The sequence below is a fragment of the Triturus cristatus genome, chromosome 11, assembly GCF_964204655.1.
Source record: "Triturus cristatus chromosome 11, aTriCri1.1, whole genome shotgun sequence".
In the NCBI taxonomy this organism is placed as follows: domain Eukaryota; kingdom Metazoa; phylum Chordata; class Amphibia; order Caudata; family Salamandridae; genus Triturus; species Triturus cristatus.
The window spans coordinates 375816146-375838996 of record NC_140594.1 but is presented as its reverse complement, the minus strand read 5'-3'; the positions used below and the strand labels follow the sequence as shown (position 1 = coordinate 375838996).

Here is a 22851-nt window from a genome sequence, read left to right as displayed (position 1 = left end):
TACTCAAGGAGGAAATACCCATGCACCCTCAGTCCTGGATTGTGTGTACTGTGCCATGTTAAATTGCCAAATAAATTGTGTGGTATACCATCGACAATTCAGTCATTATGCTCTTATAAGTTACATTGCATGCAATCTGATTAGCTACACCACTCTGAGCATTACATTTCATATTTCAATTTACTTTTAGTGACCAGGGATCACAAAATGTGGGCCAGAGAAACCGGTACATGAGCAGCAGTAACTACAGGCTACAACTAGAGCCAACAGGTCAACGACATTAGGAGTACATGGTTAAAATTAAATGAGGTATTTCTTTCGGCAGCAGTCAAGTTCCAGTCTGTTAAAGCTTAGAACTCTCATAACTGGACAAAGGGTCAAGTGTAGTTAATGCCCAAGTTACCAGCAGTCCCATCGGCTCACCAGGCCTTAACATTACGATTATGCTAATCAGATAAATTACTTCATGACAGAGTCATTATTTCTTATGCTTCAATTGGCAAATATCAGTGTCTCACGTTACATGTCAGGAAGATCACCAGATGTTCTAACAAAGTTATATGTTGCTTTAGATTGTAAATGATCATGTCTAGAATGTGCTGTCTGTCAATTGACGGTGGTGTTACTCAGTCAGACCAATATAGGACACGACAAGCCAAAACACACAAAACAGTTAATAAAAGCAGCTTTTGCAGAAAAAGTAACTACATGAATTACATGCATTTGGTTAAGTATAATGCAACCTGGCAGCGTGTCAACCAAACAATTTATACAAACCATTTACAATGCATTTATTTTTCGTTTCAAGAGCACGTTTTGCAAAGTATAGGCTACCACTGATGCTATTCTAGAGCTTGAGACATCAGGGGAAATTCATTTGTGTGGGCAATTACTTCATCTAAAGATAATAACTTCAAGTGGAGACTTCACAATGCATGGTTCGTGCAACAAGCAGTGGAGAAAGGCTATGGATTCTACAGATCTGTTCCATTCATTGCCTTATGATATGAATGTGTGCCGGCTGTAGAAATCTTACATCATAGTGTAAAAAAAAAAAGTCTATGCCTACAGCCATCTCACCCAAAGTGCAGTTAAAAAAAAGATAAGCTTGCTTCATAAAATAATTTATATACATCGCTCATGGCAATACTATAATTTGAGTCACAGATCACTTTGCAGACATATTTTATTTACCTTACAGGTCATTGTCTATGCATATTCTTTACTCATCACGCGTCTTCAAATGTGCCTTAACAGAGGCCCCTACATCTTCCCTATTTTACTTCCATGTAAGCATACCTTGTGCTATAGGGATACAAAGTCACTATACACTCTCCAAGTCACATATAGAAACAGTATGACCTTCTGTCTCACACTTTAAAGGTCATCATTCATAAGCGCTCTATGCAATAAACACATGAAAGGGAACTCTCACCTATGTACGTGCACTTTTAGTCAAGGCATCCCAGATCAACTATGCATTACATGTTCGATAATTCAACTATCAGCGAACCAATCTGTCCAACACAACGAAGATTCTTACTTAAATAGGCAATTAACATTACTGCTACATGAACTAAAACACAAGCGTTATGAAAACACAAAATAATCTGAAGGGAATGAAAATCGTGCAAGTCTAGAATATCCCCTGGAGATTTAGCCCTTAAGTGAGGGCGGTTCAAAGTAAAAATTAGAACACTTGGAACTCAATGTAACCCTGTATGTAAAACAAAATTGGTTGCAAATGAGTTGAAAGGGATGCTTTCAAAATCAGAAGATGTGATTTTTAAACAATTCGGATCTCCCTGAACAGTGTGCTTCCAATCTCATTTTTTTTTTAAAAGAGAGAAAATATGACTAACAAAAGCTATCTGACGCCTGCAGAGGAAGGAGTGCTCGTAGGAGGGAGGGTTCCATCCAAAGACGTAAAAAAGTAATGCCTCCCTCTAGCCGCCCGACAGCTCATCACAGGCAAGCAGCAAGCTATACAATTACCAGGCACTGCTTTATACAGCTGCCGCGACGGGAAAGAAAACAAGCGGGCCGAAAGTTAAAGCGACGGGATGTGGCAAATGGAACAAGAGGGCATGTACAGCGCGTTTACCTTGCCGAAGCGGGCAGCAAGGCGTGATGATTGCTAACATATGGGTCAGCTGCTCGCTCCCACAATGGAATCGCCAAACGTGCACGCGTTGCCATTGCAAGCAATGCAATGCGTGCACGTTTTTGCCATAAAAAGCGTATCGATTTCAAGAGGTCTCCTCCTATTCAGCGCATGCGCGCTGCGTAGGCGAGACCTAAAAAACAAAGATTGGACGATAAAATATCCCTAGAAGGAAATATAGGAAATAAAAAGATAAGACAAAAAAATTAAAATATAACGGCATAAGAGAGCAAGTGGTTCAGAAATTCAAAGTGATAAAACGAAGTTTAGATTAAAAGAAGTAAATAAAAATGGGTAGTAAAATATTTAAATTCTATTGAAAAGAAAACATTTGGATAAGATAAGGTATAATCTATGAAGAATATTTTTCAAACAGAGTACTTCGGGAATGTCTGGTCCGTTTTACGAAACTGATTCTCAAAGTCCCCACATTGGAACTTTTCTGAGATGCAAGACAGAATGATTCAGTCTCTGTAAGTGTGCTTCCTCACTGGGAATCCCATCATGCCTCACAGGTGACAGTTAGGTATGTTCATTTTTCTGACTCCCGCAGTTAAGATCCTGGAGTAATGAGCTCTGCCTTTTTGGCAAAAAATCACTGGAAAATATTTCCAAATTCGTTTTGGACCAAGGTAGTTGACATAATGACGGCAGTGGTGGGCTCAGTGGTCCCGCTGGAGCCCCGATGGCTGCTATTAATGATTAGGAGCGACTCGGACTGGACTAGACACAAGGAGATTTGGCTGGCCCTAGCGGCGGGGGTGGCGAAGAGGAATATCGCAAGGGACTGGGGCTCGCGGACCCCGCCCAAATGGGACCAATGGGTACGGGATATGGACTGGTGCCAAAGGGCCGAAGAAACTATCTACAAAAGCAGAGGTTGCACCAAAAAATGGCGTAAGATATGGGGGCCATGGCGGAAATACAGGCAGCCGGGGGGAGGACTGGGACCCTAACAGCTATTGTTATTTGTCTCATCTATGTCCTTGAAGGTCGGTCATTGTTCAGAGGATGGGTAATTCACTGCATGTATCGTGCTAAATGTCCTGTATTGTTCGATGGTCTGAGCAAAGTTAATAAAAAGATTTATAAAAAAATAAAAATAAAAAAATAAAAAATATTTCCAAATTCTTTTCTTTTGAAAGTCATTTGACATTTTTCAGCACCTAGCCATTTTTCTGACAATTACAATATTTTCTAGTCAATTATACCTTTGCTTTTTGTGAAGTGCCCTTCCTGTGGGGAGGAAAAGGCCCAGATAGACCCTTATTCTGTCTGTAGTGTTTGCCTTCCGGAATCTCATCATCCTTACACTTGTGGTCACTGTTAGAAGTTTTCCAAATGCACTCTGAAAGACAGAGAAAAGATCAGACTACTTGGTCTCCAAGAAAGAAGACTGACTGCTTCATCCTGAGGCCTTGGTAAAGGTCAGACTTCTTCCAAAGAGCCAGCCTCTCACTCCAGGGACTCTCATAGAGGGAGATCCAGAGAGAGAATTCACCACCACAAGAGAAGATGTTCCCGTTCGACGTGGTATGACGTGGAGAATGGAACAACTACTGGTGTGCTCGCCATCGGCAGGCATGCCATCAAAGGTAGGATCGAGCTACCATCATTGTCAAAACATTCTGGCAGTTCGTTGTCAAGAAACATCAAAGTCACCGTCGACACTCCACCACGCATCGACATCGAAGAAGCTGGTTTCGACATCAAAACCAGCGCTGAAGCCCCCGTCTACATCGAGGGAAAAACATTTGACGTCGCGAACAGCGGAAAAGCCACCTTCGATTTAGAGAGAAAGGCATTCAATGTCAAAGGAAATACTCACAGATGAATCTAGGCCTCCCTATACATCTAGGCCCAGATCCCACTCACCTTTAAATATCTTTCCACGCTGGTTTCAAAGTCTACAGCATAGACCTGTGGACGGTACCTTGGACTCTGAGTGCTCTTATACTTATTCATCATCAAGGGTCACACCTGAGATTCACATTTCTGGTGCACCATCTCCTGGGGAGGGGGGTCGGCATTTCCCCAATTTTCTCAAGGCACGCCGTCTGTGTTTACTACGACTCCAGTAGGTCCCTTAATTATCTCACATATTGCAACTTTGCCACATAAATCTCCAAGAAGATTTAGGAGTCTGCTATGTCACTGTTCCAAATCTAAAGTGACATCCAGTTCTAGAAGATCACACAGTTCCAGATCTTGACACAGAAGAAGGAGATCTCCATCTTGGTCTATGACTAGTTGCTCATCAGTCAGAGATTACTCACCTACTCTGATACACCTCCTGCAAGAGCGTCTCCTATAGATGATCTTCTTACCTTCAATGAAGTGTAAATAAGAGGGGTAACAAAACTGAACATTGATATCCCTACTATTGCTACATTGTCTTCGGTAATTTTTGAAACTTGGCATCACAGAAGAGCTGCGCCACCATTGCTTCCCTTGGTTACTGGTCTACTAGAACCTGTGATACAGTTATCCCTTACTCCTGCATCAGTGTAGTCTGCTCCATCTCAAGTTCTTAAAAAATATAAACCACCTGACCAGGATCCACTGTTTGTCAGAGCAGACCCTCCTCCACATTCGGTCATCGTAGCATCAGCAAAAAAAGTCTCAATCGGTTGCTCCATCTTCTTCCATGCCACCATCCAGGAAAGCCAACAAATAGATGCTCTTGGCAAAAATGTGTGGAACATCAGCATCTACTATGAAAGTGCCAGTGCTACCACCTTGTTGGATAGGTATGATAAGTCCCTGTGGGATTCGTTAAACAGATTTGGGAGAAACTCCCAAAAGATGACAGACATGATTTCCAAGCGATATTGAATGAAGGTAGCCTGGTTTCGAAACAGATAATAAGTGCAGTAACCGATACATTGGATCTTGATGCTCATGCATATTGTCATGGTATCTGTGCACGTAGATTATCTTGGCTCAAATTAACCGGACTTAAACCAGAGGCTTAATACCAAACTTTAAATTTACAGTTTTCAGGGAACATTCTTTTTGGTTCTCATGCAAATGACAAGATGTCCAGAATGAAAACAGAGATAGACACTTTAGGTTTAAATATTTTTATTAAGTTTGCAAGACACTTTAAAGGCTGTTGGTCTAGAGAAGCAAAAAATTATCCTAGGAGGTACAGGCACTATGATGGAAGATTTTTCTCTCAGAGGGTTCAAGCTATTGCTTCCCCCTTCTCTGTTTCCCACTCCAGTGGGGGGAAATATTACCAAACATCTGGAAGAGTGGTGCTTGATAACCACAGACAAAAGAGTCTTTAATATTTTTCAGAATGGATATTTTCTTCTGTTCTGGTGCCCTCCTCCTTCAATTCCTCCAATCAAAACATCGACTTTTCAGAAAGACCCACTGCCCTGTTTTACAGAAGCCTGCTGTGGAGGAGGTTCCTTGTCACCAGAGAAGACTGGGTATTTATTCCCAATGTTTGTTTGGTGCGAAAGAAAGGACCAAAACAAAAATTCAGAACCATTCTAGATCTGCGAGTACTAAAGAAAAATTCAGGATGTTGATTCCAATATCAGCAAAGCATTGAAAGTTCCTTTGATTCAAAGTAGGGTCTCATTATTACCAAGACAAGGTCCTACCTATTGGACTAAAATCAGCTACAAAAAGTTTTGCGAAATGTATGGCCTTCATCGTAGCTCAGCTAAGGAAACAAAAAACTTTGTTTAATCTTACGTAGATGATTGCTTAATGCAGGATATGTCACCTGCGGAGACAAAGACACATAACCAATTCTGTTTCAAGACGCTAACGTATGTGGGTCTGCAAGTAAACCTCAGTCTAAAACCTGCCTAGTCCAAAAGATGCAATACCTGGAAGTTATACGGGATACACTATCCGTAACAGTGTATATTTCGGAGAAGAGGTTATCATCAATCAGTCTGAAGTGTCACAATCTCTTACAAACTCGCCATCCATCAGCGAGAAAGATTGCATCCCTACTAGGTTCGATGGCCTCTTGCATCTTTCTAGTTCCACATACAAGACTGCACAGGAGGCCCCTACAGCAATGCCTAGAAGACCAGTGGAATCTGCTCTTGGAACACTGGGAAGAGAAACCGACTCTGTAACAAGATGCAATTCACTCTCTCCCATGGTGGAAACAACCAAATAACCTCTTGGTAGGAGTATCATTCCATCAGAATCTGCCGACTCAGACATTGATCACAGATGCCTCTCTCCCAGGATGGGGAACTCATATGGAATACTTGCAAACCCAAGGGATTTGGTTGGACAAAGAAAAGACTTATCATATCAATCTTCTGGAACTGAGAGCTGTTCATCTGGTCCTGAAATCTTTTCCTCCGTCAATAACCACAAATTCCCATCTTGTTCAGACCGACAATGCAACAACAATGCATTACCTGAACAAGGAAGGAGGAACTCGCACTCAACACCTGCCTCTTGAAGCTCAAGCCAAATGGAAATGGTTAATAACCAGACCATCATCTTCCAGGGGTTCACAATATACAGGCAGATTCAATCAGTTGGGTAGGTTAGGAAAATCACGACTGGGTTCTACACAAAGAAAGTCTTAAAGGATATTTTCCAAGACTAGGGATATCATCATATAGATTTTTTGCAGATGCAAGCAACAAACAATGCTGAGACCCAATTCCTCTCATACAAACAGTAATAATCAAACTCTACAGCCCAAGACTAGGATGATGATAACACCAGAAACAACCTAGTCCGTGGTGGTTCACAAATCTTCACCTCGCAGGATGACCACACAGGAGATTGCCGTGCAGACAGCATCTCCTGTACCAGTTCGGGGGCAGATACTGCACCCCAACCTTCCATCACTGCACTTGAAAGCTTGGCTCCTGAATTCCTTCAATGTGGTCATTTAGGCCAACCACAAGACTGCTTGGACATTTTAAGAGAGGCTAAAAGAGCTTCCATAAGAAAATCATATGCCTTTAAGTGGAAGAAGTTTTACTTATGGTGCATTCAAAACAAACACAATCCAATCATGTGTCAGGAAGAAGTGGTCATTTGGCAAGGTCTGGTTAACAGTTTTCTTCTATTCAAGTGCATTTTTTAGCTGTAACAGCGTGTAGAAAACCTCCATAACATACTTCTTTCTTTAAAATACCTCTTATTAAAGACTTATTAGAAGTGCTTAAAAAAGTATTCCCTTCACTTAAGTCAACATCTCCTCCTTGGGAACTTAACATTGTTATCTCCAATTTAATGGCTCTCCCATTTGAACCCATTCATAAAGCCTCTTTACAGCATCTGACATGGAAAGCGGCTTTCCTCGTAGCCATCGCTTCTTGCGAAGTGAGTGCAATTCAGGCATTATGCTCTGTAGAACCATATACAGTTTTTCAAAGTAATAGAGTTGTAATGAGTACTCATCCCAGTTTTATTCCTAATGGGGTTTTAGACTTCCATAATAATCAAACCTTCTTATTACCGACTTTCTTCCCTAATCCATCTACTCAGCTGAAAGGTCTTTACACTCTGTTGATGTTAAGTGTTCTGAAGCTCCACCTATATAAAACCTAGGACATAGATGGACATCAGATGGACTCTTTATTAATTATGGCCAAGTAAGAACATGTTTGCATCATTAAAACAAACTATCTCTAGATATATAGCTTCCTGTATACTCTCCACATACCAACTAGCTAAAATGGCATTACCTAGTAGATTTAAAACACATTCCAAAAGGGGGAAGGCTGCAACTGCAGCTCTTCTTAGCAATATTCCCATTTCAGAAAGCTGTAAAGCTATTACAATGAGATCCATACCTTTACTAAACATTATCTAGATTCAGACTCTAAAGCAGATACTCAAGTAGGACGGGCTTCTTTCAGGAACCTTTTAGGTGATTGTTGGAGCTGTTTTTAATTCACGTCCGCATCGGGCTTGCTATTCTATTCGGTGCCTATGACTATTGATTAGGATCCCATGGCAGCGGCTTCTTCTCCGCTATGGTGGAGGAGCGTCGATCCCCCATCCCCCCTCACCTCTCCCCCTGCCGCTGAGAGCCAGCTGAAGGAGGGAAAAATAAAATGATGATAAAACCATTTTATCATCATTTTATTTTTCTTTCCGCACTTGAGCCAGCAAGCAAGCCAAGTCTGGGTGGTGCGGGCCACGACGAGAGCAGGGGGATGAGTAGTGCACACAGTAAGTGCACATGGCAGTTTGGTCGGTTGTCTAAGGCCGGCCAAACTGTCCTGCGCACTTTGATCTCTCTCCACCAGAGCTGTGCTGCAAGCTGGATGAAGAAGACACACAGGCTCCTAGAACCTGTGTGAGCTTAAAACCAGCCCACTCAGGCCAATCACGCCATGACTCTCTCATGCTGTATTACCAGTATGAGAGCAGCTCAGTGATTGGCGTCTAGGATCCTAGCAGTGTGCATGAGCCCCTGGAGAATCTGAGTCTGACTGAAACAGAAGAACCCCGAGATGGAGGCCTTTTTTTTGTTTTGTTTTTTTGTTATTCAAACCCACCTCCCCACCACCTATTAAGAAGAGCATCCGCTACTGTCCCTTGGAAGAGAAGGAAAAGCTGTTTACCTGTTATCCTAGTTCTCTTCCTGGGCAATCTCCATCAAAGTCATAAGCAACCCTCCCACCTCCTTGGACGGTTATTATTACAGCTTTCAACAATTGTTTCATCCAGGATTCTTAATCTCCGTAAACATGACCTGACCTAACTGTCACCTGTGCGGCAAGATGAGATACGGGAGTACTGTGAGGTTGTTAAAGTCACAGTGCCAGTTTTCACTACTATTTTTCTATAGTAATTTTTTATAAATGAGACATTTCCATGTGATTGTATTCTTTTTAAATTGAAAATTCAATGTAATCTGGCCATTTTTAGCTTTGCTTTAGGCTGCAGATATATATATATATATAGTTAGGACCTATTTTCCATAGGAAATCCGCAACATTCTATTTGGAATAACGTTGGCGCCGATTGGCGAATCTTCGCAAAATTTTCCAAACTTTTGGCCAGCTCCGGTCCGCTCCTACCCCGAACATTTCACGGTGATTCGTCACGCGGGGGCCGAGAAAAAAGGGGGGTCCCAAAACGCGTTTTCCCCATGCATTTTCCCATAGGACCTGTTGACGCAGCTACAGCCCGAACTGCTGAACGGAATTACACCAAATTTGGCAAAGAGGTAGTCCTCAGTTCAGACTTGTGCCTTTTGCTTAAATGGTGTAAATCCGTTCAGTAGTTCCTGAGAAAATTAGAGTTAAAAAGATAGATAGATCTGGGCGGAGCCTAACCACACATCTCATCGTGAGATCTGATTGGCGGTCAGTACTTCATCCAAGAAGTGTTGGCAGCCATCTTGGGACCAATATACATGATAGCACCTCATTAAAAAGCATTGCAGTTAATAGAAAGTTTTAAGTCTTCTTTTGATAGTACCCCATTGAAATGCATTGTAGTGAATCGAAGATTTTCAGGGTTACCAAAAGGAGAACCATAAAGGATGATAACAGACTTTAGTTACATTATAAATCATTTGTTGATGGTACCATACTCATTTTAGGAATTGTGGTGAGTTCTAAGGTGATTTTACCATGTGAAAAAGCCTTCTGCTGTGATATCATGAATCATGTTTGAGAGAAAACTATTTTCTCATGCTTTTCCCACAGAGGTTTGGAAGGTGATCTATAAGCTAAACTAAGAGCATATTTTTTGTAAATTCACATTATCTTTCTCAGTCATGTGAGAATGAAGTATGACATTCTCAGTAAAACATGTACATCCAACAAGGGCAGAGACTGTCAGTTGATTCCTTTGTGTTCTACTGCAGCTTCCCAGAGTGTTCTAAAGAACAACTAGAGCGCTAACAGTCCTACTTATGACAAACGTATTGCACACCTGAAGCCATCTTGATTGGAATAAAGTGGTAACTCTTAAAACATTTAATTTAAAAAGGAACAACATGAGGGGGTTCATTTTGCCATAGAAATTATGATTAGTGCTGCAGAAAGAAAAATTAGGGCACATTTTGACTTCTCAAATCCTCTTCTATTTCATAAAAAAATTCTGACATGCAGACTGAAACATGCACTTTGAATACCAGCAGCAGACTTCCCTGGTGAGCAGTAGCTTTACTACAGTGATCTAATGAGCAACTAGAGTGCTAACATTCAGAATTTATGGCAAATGTGTGACACATCTGAATGCCTTCTTGATAGAACCAAAATAAAAAAAAGAAAGCATTTCCTACTGAGGAGACTGCAGTAAATGAGGAAATTAGGAAACTTCATAACAAATAAATCTCCCAAGATGGCCACCAGAGACAAAAGAGGCCAAATGCAGCACAAATATCACCCAGATGTAGCCCACATGTCGCCCAATGACAGAAGTGTGCAAAACACTTATTGTTTGTGTATTTGCAGTTTTATATAGTGCAGACTTGTCAGGTATTGGAGTGCTTTACATGAGCATTATTTACATCACACAAGATCAAATTCATTTTGGTTGTAGACATGGGGAGATTAAGTGATTTGACCAGAATCACAGAATGTTGAGCTGAAGCAGAAACTCCAACCTGGTTCCACAGTTGCAAAGTCTGCAGCTCTGGAAGTAACACCACATCCTCTCCCCTAGGTGTAACATTTAAGGAAGTGGTCAACTGGGTAAAAAAACATAAAGATTACAAATAATTTAAAAGTTCTTTGTCGCTATTTGAAAACTCAGAAAATATGTCCTAATTTTAGTTTTTTAGAGCACTAACCATAATTTTGATGCAAATAAGACCCTCTCATATATGTAGTTGCTAAAGGAAATGCACTAAGTATTACAGTTTTGATTACATCAAGATGACGTCAGGCGTTCCACACTTTTGTAATAAATATAGAATGTTAGCAATCTAGTAGTTCATTGGGATACTGTTGAGAGGCCAGGGGCACGGACTCTGAAAATTGAAGGCAGGTAGGAGAGTGCAGAGGCAACAATTTGACCACACTGGGCAGGCAGGAAGGGCAGTGGCAGCACAACAGACTATGGAGGGCAGTGGAAAGGGGGGCAGGGGCAACAAACCAACAATACAGGACTGGCAAGAGAGGCTGTGGCAATATAATAGACCATTGTGGGCAGAAGGAAGAGGCAGTGGTAGTACAACCATACATGCCAACAGACCCGTTTCAGCTAGGAAACGTCCAATGTTTTTAAGCTCAAATGGGCTTTATTTGATCTGTCTCCTGTCTACAATCTCCTCTTTTTCAATGTAACTCAAAGGGGAAAATCAATACCCCAGTTTTGTTTCAAAATCTCCCTCTTACCAAGTTCAAAATGTTCCCAAGTATGGTACATTGGATCATGGTAGGCAGGAGGAATTGAGGTAGGGACATGGACTTGGATAACAGAGGACAGGAGGAACATGGAGAGGTGCACCAAACTGACCCTACAGGGCAGGCATCAGGGTTTGCAGCAGCACAATACACCACATAGGGCATGCGGGATAGGAGTGCGGCACAACAATCCATAGAAAGCAATAGGGAGGGGACAGGACCATGCACATGGACAACAGAGAACAGAGGGGAAAGAGGCAATGGTAGCTAGCTGACCATAATGGACAGACAGGAGAGAAAGCTGCAGCATAACAGACCATAAAGGGTAGGAGGGACGGATCAGGGGCATTACAGTGGAACAGACAAGCCAGGAGGGAGGGAATAGGGGTCTGCACATGGAAACAGAGGGCTGGGGGCAGGGCAGGAGCAGCAAGATGACCATGGAGGTCAGGCAGGATGGGCACTAGAAACAAGACACACCATGGAGAGCAACAATGAGACTATGATGGCATACACACAGACCATGGAGGGGGAAGGTGGGAGGGGGTCAGGGGCAGCTAGCTGACCACACAGGGAAGGTGGGAGGGGCCATGGCAGCACAGCAGACCATGCATAGCAAGCGGGAGGGTTAGTGGCAGCACAATGGCTATGATGGGCAAGAAGGAGGGTGCAGGGGCATGCACAAAGGACCATGGAGGATAGAAGGGAGGGTCAGGACCTGGGCACAGACAAGAGATTTCAGGGGAAGGGGCCTCACAACTGACCGCGCGGGGCAGGCAGGAGGAGCAGCTGCAGCACAACAGACCAGGGAGAGCAGAAGGGTGTGGCAGTAAAATGGACCATGGAGGGCAGGAGGAAGGGGATAGGGGCATGGCATGTAGACAGGCAGGGTGGAGGTGGCAGGGACAGGTTACAGTCATCTGACAATGCTAGGCAGGTGGGAGGGGAGTGGCAGCTTAACAGAACACTCAGAGTAGATAGGAGTGGCAGGTCCATGGAACATGGTGGACAAAAAGGATGGAGCAGGGGCATGCACAAAGACATCGGAGGGCAGGGGGAAGGAGAATAGGGGCAGTAAGCTAAGCACAGAGGCTAATCAGGAGGTCAATGATGGGCCATAGCATTGGGCAATGGAGAGCAGCAGGAGTGGACTGGTACATCATGCTAAATGGAGGGCAGTGGCAGCACTTCAGACCATGTATGGCAGGAGGGAGGAGGCTAGTCCATGGATTCAGACAACAGAGGATAGGGAGGAGGTGGATGGGGCAGCAAGCTAACTGTTCAGAGAAGGTGGGTATTAGGAACTTTATTGTTTTTAAAATGTGTGTCTGTGCGAACTACTTAAAATATGAACAAGTATGCAGCATAATCTCACTTTTATTCAGGAAGAAGAGGACGTTTGTGACTGTGACACCGGGCTCACTTGGCAGAAACACCCCCTGACCCTCCACCCCCCCATCGCAAAATGTAATGCCCGTGAAAAGGGTAGGTGGACGCAGTGTTATATAGAACATAGTCCTGAGAGCACGATTGAAAATGAAAACTAGATATAGTATATGGTATAAACTATGCACCAAAAAGTGTGATATAAGATGAACCGGGGCGTGAAATATAATATGCAATACATTGTGCGCAATGACAGATTCATTGGAGAGCGCGAGATAGCAGAGGCACTAGCGCGTGCTATGCGATATGCGCCTTGGAGTGTAATATGCACAGGGCAGTGTTGTGTAGCCTAACTAGTCTTTAAAGTTGTAATATAAAATATGTGCTGGGGAGTGTAACGTTGCATATGCACTGAGACAAAGATATGGATCCCTGATTGTAATATGTATGGCATAGCGCTGTGCGTTATAACATAGGCATCGAGGAAGGCACGTTAGATGGGGCAAAATAACCCGTGCGAAGGCAAGTCTGGCATGACATATTCACGGGGTGGTGTTACAGTGCACATGGGCTAGAGAGTGTCATAGCATACGCACTAGCTGGTGGAATACAACACAGAGGTGTGTGGCACTCGGCGGGCACTGGTGGGTGTAACACAGCATTGGGCTTAGCCAGGAGCATGCTGTGACTCTCAAGTGAGGTTTGTCTCCTTTCCAGAGAGTAAAATAAAAAGTATTACACATCCGGCGGTGGATGTGTTTATTAACCGTGAGGGGGGTTTCTTGCATAGTTTGGTCGAATTTTTGTCGAATCCCCTTTGAATGGCTTGGTGTGCGTGTGTATTAAATGTGCCCGTCAATAGCGACCCATGTTTGTATAAATAAACAACAAGGGTGTCTACTTGGAGAATACCCACCGGCGGGGGCACCGGGATTAGGCACGGTAGGGCGTCAGACACGTCAGAGCTTCACTAGCGGTGTAAATACATTCCACGTGGATTCATTATATGCATAGTCGCCTTTTAATGAATATCAAGCAAATCATCATGGTGATAGGTACATACGGTTTGTCCAGCATGTCCTAGGTGTTTCTATAAATATATTTTAAAAAGAAATAATAAAAAACAAAGGCCGGCCCCGGAGGATGGGGTCCCCGGGGCCATAAGTGGCCTGAGGGGGGCAACGCAGCCCCCCTCCTAAAGATTTTTTTTTTTAAAAAGGCCATGACCCGGGGGTTGGGGTCCCCGGGGCCGATTAAGGCCTTGGGAGGGCCACATTTTTTTTTTCAACATAAAAAATTAGGGTGCAGGCCCTGGGGGATGGGGTCCCCAGGGCCAATAAATTAGAAAAAGAAGGGGGGCCACACAGCCTTCCTTCTTAAAAAAAATAAAAGACCGGCATCGTGCCGGAGGCCACGCCCCCTCCTTGCAGCACTCTGCAAACTCGGCCCCTGGCCAGTTGTAAGTTGGGGAATTAATTCCCCTTCAATACCGAGGGTCCCTGAGGGCCAACTAGCCCAACAGGTATCTCCAGTATGCGCCAGGGAGCTGCGTTGCAGACAGGTGTTCTGAGGCCACGCCCCTTTTTACACCTCTATGCAACGCAGCTCTGTGGCGCTTACTGGAGGCACCTGTTGGGCTAGTTTGACCCTAGGGACCCTTAGGATTCAAGGGGACTTAATCTCTCAACTCAGAACGGCCACAGGGCGCGTTTACACAGTGGTGAAGGGAGGGGACGGGGCCTGAGGTGATTTGTGCAAACACGCCCTGTGGCACGTTTTAAGTTGGGGGAAATAATTCCCTTTCAATCCTGAGGGACCCTGGGGGCCAACTAGCCCACCAGGTGCTTCCAGTAAGCGCCACTGCTCTGCGTTGCAGAGAGGTGGTGCAGGCCGTGCCCCTTTTTACACCTGTCAGCAATGGTGCTTACTGGACGTACCTAGTGGGCTATTTTGCCCCTAGGGACCCTCAGGATTCAAGGGGACTTAATCTCCCAACTTAAAAAATGGCCACAGGGCGTGTTTACACAGTGGTGAAGGGAGGGGACGGGGCCTGAGGTGACGTGTGCAAACACGCCCTATGGTGCGTTTTAAGTTGGGGAAATAATTCCCCTTCAATCCTGAGGGCCCCTGGGGGCTCACTAGCCCACCAGGTGCTTCCAGTAAGCGCCACTGAGCTGCGTTGCAGAGAGGTGGTGCAGGCTGTGCCACTTTTTACACCTCTCTGCAACGCAGCTCTGTGGCACTTACTGGAGGTACCTAGTGGTCTAGTTGGACCCTAGTCACCATCAGGATTCAAGGGGACTTAATCTCCCAACTTAAAACGGCCACAGGGCGTGTTTACACAGTGGGGAAGGGAGGGGACGTGGCCTGAGGTGACGTGTGCAAACACGCCCTGTGGCGCATTTTAAGAGGTAGTTTTAATCCCCTTCCCTATTATATACTAGGGGCTTACAGAGTAGGTTATGCTAACCCCAACGCATAGTGTTCCCTAGTGTATGTAGGTGTTTTCACTGTATTCTGAGTGTCTTTTAACATAGCACTGGCTCTAGGACTGGTTAGTCAGACTCAGTTACCACCAGTATCCGTCTGAAAAAGTTGAAGGTACAGGATGATTTTGCAACAAGTCTTCTTTCTGCTCTTCTGTTTGTTCTTTCTGAACGCTATCCTTCTTCCTGCACTTTTCTTCCTCTTTGAGGACTTCTGTTGCTTCTTTCTGCATTTCTTTTTTTTCTTTCTGTGCGTTTTTACTTCTTTCTTCACATGTCCTATCTCTGTAGGCATAGTTAGTAATTAGCATTTAAAAAACCTTAGAAATTCACTGAAAAAACCATAGGTTTCAGGGGCGTTATAGTTAGCTGGACGTTATAGATAGTTCAGCTAACTATAACTCGCGCACCCGCAATGCACTGCTGATGACGTCACATATGACGTCACATATTACTTCACTCATGACATGGTCAGTGACATCACTCATGACATCACTGATGACATCTCAAATGACATCACTGATGACATCATCCTTGTGATAGAGTGGCAGACCTCCTCTCCCCCTAATATAACCTTTGATACACACATTCAAAAATAAAAGCTAATATTTTCAAAACAATGGACATACCAATACCAGTTACAACAACCTATTCAGTAATTCTAAGATCCACATACACTCATTCACCAACAGTCCTTTACAGTCACTCATACATGTACTCACTCATCATATGTACTCATACACCTATACATCCTATTACACAACGCCACTCATCCATAGAGTTACTCACACACATAGTACCTTATGCTGATAAAGAATCAAACATCCATTTACTTGCATATACAGTTATACACACACCACCACACTTACTTCTACAGAAACTTACACATACTTAGTCTTTTAAACAATCACTTATAGAAACACATACTTATTCATACAGGAACTCTTTCAATCTCTCACTCTCACATATACTCACTTATATACACCAATAGTCACATATACTAGTTTAAAACATATGTAGTTACTCATAAAGACACTATTGAGACAGTCATTCACTCACTAACACACCCATACACACACTCATCCACCCATACAGTCCTGCACACATGCTGTCTTCAACACATACAAACAGTGAGTCACTCATTCATGCACCTATGCACTACGTAATACCCCCCACCGAACCATACAGACACTCGGACACTCATACTGATACTCAAAAAACCAACTAATAACCTATAAAGACACTCGTAGCTACTCACCAACCCATGCAGCCACTTATACACAAAGTGAGAGACTGATACAGATATTTACATATTTAAACATTACTCACTAAGCCATGTATTCACTAAGATACACTTAATCAGTCAGTTATACAATCAATTTTTCAAAAACAAATCATCCATTTAGACACTTATATACCCATGTATTCTTCCATCGACCTTGAGATATACATATATAAAACATATGTAATTTTCAGAAAAACACACATTCACTGGATGATGTCATCAGTGATGTCATTTGAGATGTCATCAGTGATGTCATGAGTGATGTCACTGACCATGTCATGAGTGATGTAATATGTGACGTCATCAGCAGTGCATTGCGGGCGCGCAAGTTATAGTTAGCTGAACTAACTATAACGGGGGAATTTCAATGGTTTTGTACGAGTGAAAAGTCCAGCTAACTACAATGCCCCTGAAACCTATGGTTTTTTCAGTGAATATATATATATATATACATTTTTTTTTAAAGACTGATCCCCGCACATGGGTGGGACTATTCAGTGTTTATGACTTTGATGAGGATTCCCTTGGAAGAGAACAAGGATTACAGGAAAGCAACTTTTCCTTCTCATGCATTTGTGAATGGTGTCTTTCATTAATTCACAGGGCCTGTCATTGAGGCCTAATGCAAAAGGTACCAATGGAAGTATTAAAAAATCTAACATGGCTGCTGGTGGAAAGTCTTAAGGGTCATTTACTCATTCACTGTTGTGAAAAAGTAGCAAACCACTCAACCGGTGACTATAAAATATTGTTACAAGTAAAAATTGTGTTAAGGATTTCCAGGCCTGATATCAATGAACAAGCTAATGGTGAGTCCAGAAAGCTGTGGATACAGGTAAGTAACTTTTTCATGTTGAAACTACAGGATCCAGGTTCTTGGATATTTAAACTGCTGCAGTAAGCTTGTGGATAAATTCATGTTGGGGGGGTGCCCTTTTGCAATCTGAGCAGAAAAGCCTGGGAAAAGTTTGCTGTATTTCATCTGGGAGAGGTTCATTCTGCTGTATTATGTCCTGAGCTTTCTGATTTCAATACTGGGTATTGTACACCAGCAGTACAGCAAAAGGACTGGCACAGGGGTGTTCCTAGTTTATGTACGCCAATTTCATATGCCATACTAGTCTCAAAGGTGTAACAAGGTGAGCGTAGTAATAATGATTCTGACAAAACCCTTTCCACACAAGCTCTAATTGTTTCTTTTCTCTGCAGTGACCACAACCAGCCCTCCAAAAACACTGTATGTCATGTCAGATGCCAAACTGTCGGCCCTAACAAGATCTGTGAGCCCAGGCGCCTCTTCAGCACCTCTGAAACCGGTGGCGATTCCAACCTCAATTAGCGTATCTAGTGGACCTGTAACCTTCACCACCGCTACCTTGTGTGGTGCAGGGAATCAACCATGTACCATGGTACTGTCAAAGGTGGGCTCTATGCTGCAGGGGATACATAAGGCTGTGATCCTCACTCCCACCAAGAACAATGGAAACCAGAGCCTGCTGGGAGAGAAGGCAGGCATCCCAATGACAACTCATTCCATGGACACTGTAGGTAGGGTGCCTTCTGTATTGGAAGATGGGAGCACAGTTTTTCAGAGCCGTGATACTTTCAACAGACCTGGAATGTCCAACACAGCACCCACCACAACTATCATCACTCTGACAGGCAGCACCATGGTTACTCCATCTATCATTACAACTGTGGGTCCCCTGCCTAGTCCAAAGCCACTGTGAAGAGTGGTTACAATTGATCAAGATTGTTCTGAAACAAAAGACTGGCTGATTGAGGCTATGTGCCTTCTTTGTTCATTTGCCTAACCTTCATCCTACAATCCTAAATCTTGCCACAACCCAGCTTTTCTCAATCTGGTTCAAGATGTACTATCATCTGATTTCCCCCTTCTCAGCCTCTCTTTTGTTCCTCCTCTAAACATCACCAACGTTTCCAGGTTCTGTTGACTTTCAATGTTTCAGTTTCTTCTACTACTTGTTTTTTTATTGTTTAATAAATGTCTTGGTTTATTAAATGTATTGAACTTACATAGAGTATTGGCAGGTAAGCTGTTTCTGTTTCATGTTGCAACTTCTGATTTGTTGAGTTCTCTAGCAATTCATCCTCACCAGATTGATAACTGCAGAGCAATCCTAGGCTGCCAGTTTGGCTTGTAGGGAAAAATATGAAACTAAAATTGCAGTTTCATTTGTATTTAAAAGTCGTTTTCTAAAATGAGAAGTCATGAAAAAATGTACATAACTAGAGCACCCACAAGAAGTGTGACTAGCTCTTTAAAGATTTGCTTCTACTGAGAGTGGTGTGGGTTTCTTAGGTTTGTGGGTTCTGTGGCTTCTTTTAAATTTCTTTCCCCCATCATTAGTTCTGAAGTTGATTTTACTAAAACAAATATATAGACACACATACATGCATTACATGCATGCATACAAAATCACTTACAAGGGCTTTCAGCCAGCCTTCTTCATCTATTGTGCTGTTGTCATTCACCTTTTTCTTCCATTCACAACCACATACAACATACAGAACCATGTACCACAAATGGCAGTTGGTCCGCCCACTTCAGCTACTGACCAGCTATACTGTGAATGGTAGTATTTTGCTCTTTCTCTAGAGCACATCATACACAAAATAGTTCCCTCAGTGAGAGGGATTACTATGGCAGTGTGTGATGTTTGAGACCAATATATTTCTGCTTATAGCTTATTCTTTCAGAAAAGACATTGGCAAAGCCAAAAGGCTGGCAGCCAGCATCAGACCTGGTGTCTGCCAATGCTTGTGTTTGTGTGTTTTTGGCCCATGGTAAGTGTTTTCACTTCAGGTGAGAGAACAGTTTCATGAGGACCGTCTCCAATTTATTGGCATAGCAGTTACTGGCTGTTTATGCTTTTCTGGATTCTAATATGAATCTGTCTTGGAATGTTTGTTAGTGGTTTAGAGTACCTTGTTCTCCAGGAAATAATAATTTATAGCTCTGAGCAATGAATTGCCCCACCGAGGCTTGAGATCCTGAAGCACTTTTTACAAAATGTATGCAACATACTTTTCTTTTTGAAAAGTTGTTTTGGGCTGAACAAAGTATATTTGACAGCCTAAAAAGCTGTAGTTGCCAGTTTTCAACTATTTTGTTTAAAATTTAAACCACACTATCATCAGTATAGTAACAAGAAAACTCTTTCCCAAACCTTTTGTTAAAGGAAGGTTAAGAGGAAACAGGGTCAATATAGCCTAAAAGGCTGGAAAAATTGACACTGCTCTTTAGAGTAATAGGATGCCAGCAGTATCCAAACATTTCCTGTCAGTGTCAGTTGAGCCAGTTCTCTTTAATAGCTCCTAGTGACAGAATCCAGGGGCACTGAGCTTGACCTTTTTAGTTTGTCTCTTCTTTAAAAACTTTTCCAAACCTTCAAAAAATAATTTCACTGAAAGTCGTTGGGGTCACAGAGTACATTTCTTCTGCTTCTTGACAGAAAACACACATTCTTCACAAAAAGCAGCCCCTTTTTGGGAAGTGACCTACTTGTGGAAGAGAATAGGCTAGACAGACCATTGTAATGCATGTATTGTGTGCCTTCCCAGCTCCCATTGCCCAGACGCCTGTCAGTTTTACCAGAAAAGTCAGAGAGGACATTATTGGGCAGGGAGAAGATCAGCTAACATGGCATGCAAAGGGATGCATGCAGGTGTAAAGATTCCGCATCTGGGAGATCTGAGAAACATGGAGACGGGGGGCCCACTGCCACTGTTTCCTGGAAACCCTTCATGAGGAACATCCGAGGAAAGGCTTTGCAAAGGCAAAATGTGGTTGTATTAATTTGAAATAGACAAGCACTGATTCACCATCACAAAACCATTCGACATAGAGGGAGACAACATTGAGCAGGTATTGTCACTTATCTCCGAATTGGATCAGCAAGATAAGAAAAGAGTACAGTGCTCATTTGCCAGATTCAGACTTCTCTAGGACATACTAAACATTTTGAGTAATGGTATTGCTGTCATAGGCTTCTGCTCTCAGATTGCCTTCTTCAGGGCAAAGAGATTATCTGGCATCACTTCTTGTTTCATTGGTCTCTTTTACATTTACTCAGTCAGTGCTTCCTTTTCAAACTCTCAAGAGACATTTTAGGAGTACTCGTTTTGGGAGACTTCACTGATCCAGGCCATCAAGCCTCTTCTCACAGACTTTCAATATGCCACTGTTCAAAATCTACAGGTCAGTTTAAATCTACACGCTATTCAAGAGCTGCATGTCCCTCAAGATCTTGTCATGCCTATTCCTCATCTGAGTATTCAGTGTCTTCTATATGACAATATTCACCAACTGTGGCACACCTCAAGTGAGGGTTTCACTGATGCCAATGCAAGCTTCAATGAGATCTTGGTCAAGGTTGCTGCCAAGCTCAACATACCCTTACCAAAAACTCCGCAAAATACATTGGTTATCTTTGAAACCCTTCACTATCTTTCTTCTGCAAGTGCTTTGCTCAGCAAAGTCTACTCCAGTGCTTTTGCAGAAAAACTAAACATACCAGAACAAGACCCCTCACAGATCCACCTCTGGATCCTGTAATTGTCTCAGCTGCAAGAAAAATATGTTCGAGGCACGTGTGGTGTAGCTACACATGCTGTGCATACGTTTGCCGACTAGTGTTGGGCTCGGATGATTACAAGTTATTTTTGTTCCAAGACGTTTTCTTCGGGTCACAAGGCTGTGTGGCTCCTCCTCTTGGTGATACTGCGCATGGTCATCTACTCAGTTGCCAAATTGTTTTTTTCCACTGACTGTTTCAGATGTAATCTCTCGCGCTCCAGTTCTAGACTCTTTAGGCCTTCCTTTGGTTCGCTAGTTATATTTGTGTTCAGAGCGACCACCTTTCCTGCGTGGTGGGTCTTTGACTCACCTCCTCGACCTACGGGCCACGACTAGATGGGCCTCTTTGGTTTTTACAATTGTATCGGAGAATGACCTGCTGATGGAACGCACTCCGTTATGTTTCTGTCTGAAGTTTTATTCTCAATATCCCCATATGGACCACCATTCCGTTATCTATGCCTCTCTCCTGATCATCGAGAGGAAAGCTGTGAGTCTTGTAGGTCATTTCGATTGAATAAAACACTTTAGGATCGACGTGCCCAGTGCCAAGAATTGCAGCAAAAACATGCGGTCAACTTACCGGACATTTGCGGTCGACCAGAGGAAGAAGCAGAGGAGGCATCTGCAGCACACGAGGAACCCATGTCCTTACATGATTCCGAGTCCGACTCCGAACATGACTCAGCCACTCTCCAACCAGCACAGAAGCATCAGTCAATGAGTACACTTACCCCCAATCCAAAGGCCAAAACATTGGCTTCATTCGAAAAGACTGCTTACGGTCCGCCGCTGCAAAAATGCCATGGCGCGCATTGAAAGCTGACTGTAATGGCCCGTCCTCGGGCTTGACACCAAAAACACTGCCTACAGCAAGAGCTTCCACCTCCTCGAAGTCTGGGTCCATACCCCCTTGAACATCACTTTTGGCTCACAAAGATAAGGGCCATAGTACTTCGGAACCGAGCACACCGGTGCCAAAGCATCCTTCCGCTCCGAAATGTTTCACTTTCGGATCGAAATCTCCAACCGAACCGATCCTCGATGTAATGCAGGAATGGCTCAGTCCAAAACAGAAATCTCTACAAATTCAGTCTGGAACAAAGAAGATAATTCTTCAACTAGCAAAGCCTCATTCTTCATAAAGCCAATAAACTTTCCAAGAGGCTCTAGACGTTCTCCAAAGGAAAAAAAGGATGTTGCCACAAGCCCTGTACACATTCCTATTCCACTTTCACTTAACCCACCAGCATCACCCCCAGTATCCACTCCACCACCTCACTCACCACAACTATCTGAGAACTATCTCTCACCTGTCATAGAAGCGGTTGATCACATGCCACAAAACATACATCCTGGAGACGCGTGGGATCACTATGATATTGAACCACGGGGATACAGATTCTGATCTCTATCCTACACAGCCATCACCACCTGATGATGCTTCTGTGTATCAACGCTTAAAAGCCAGGGCAGCAGCTTTTCATCAGGTACCTTTCTATTGGGACACAATAGAGGACAATTTCCTTTTTGAAGCGCTCTTTAATGTTCAAAGGGGGGCACAAAATTTACCACTACTTAAGTGAATGCACGTCCTGCAGAGTATATTTTTAAAGACC

At 43.2% G+C, this 22851-nt stretch overlaps 1 protein-coding gene across 8 annotated transcripts in view; it reads left to right on the top strand.

Moving 5' to 3' along the window:
* The window catches only part of KANSL3 (KAT8 regulatory NSL complex subunit 3), a 596819-nt gene extending 578151 nt beyond the window's left edge, over window positions 1-18668 (top strand). For 7 of the 8 annotated variants that reach the window (XM_085634440.1, XM_085634436.1, XM_085634437.1 and 4 more), the window contains one exon: window positions 17842-18668. In XM_085634440.1, the coding sequence (XP_085490566.1) occupies window positions 17842-17844 (3 nt within the window). In that variant the 3' untranslated portion in view covers window positions 17845-18668. The remainder of the gene's footprint in view (window positions 1-17841) is intronic. The other variant, XM_085634438.1, reaches the window with a different exon arrangement.
* The last annotated feature ends 4183 nt before the right edge of the window (window positions 18669-22851 follow it).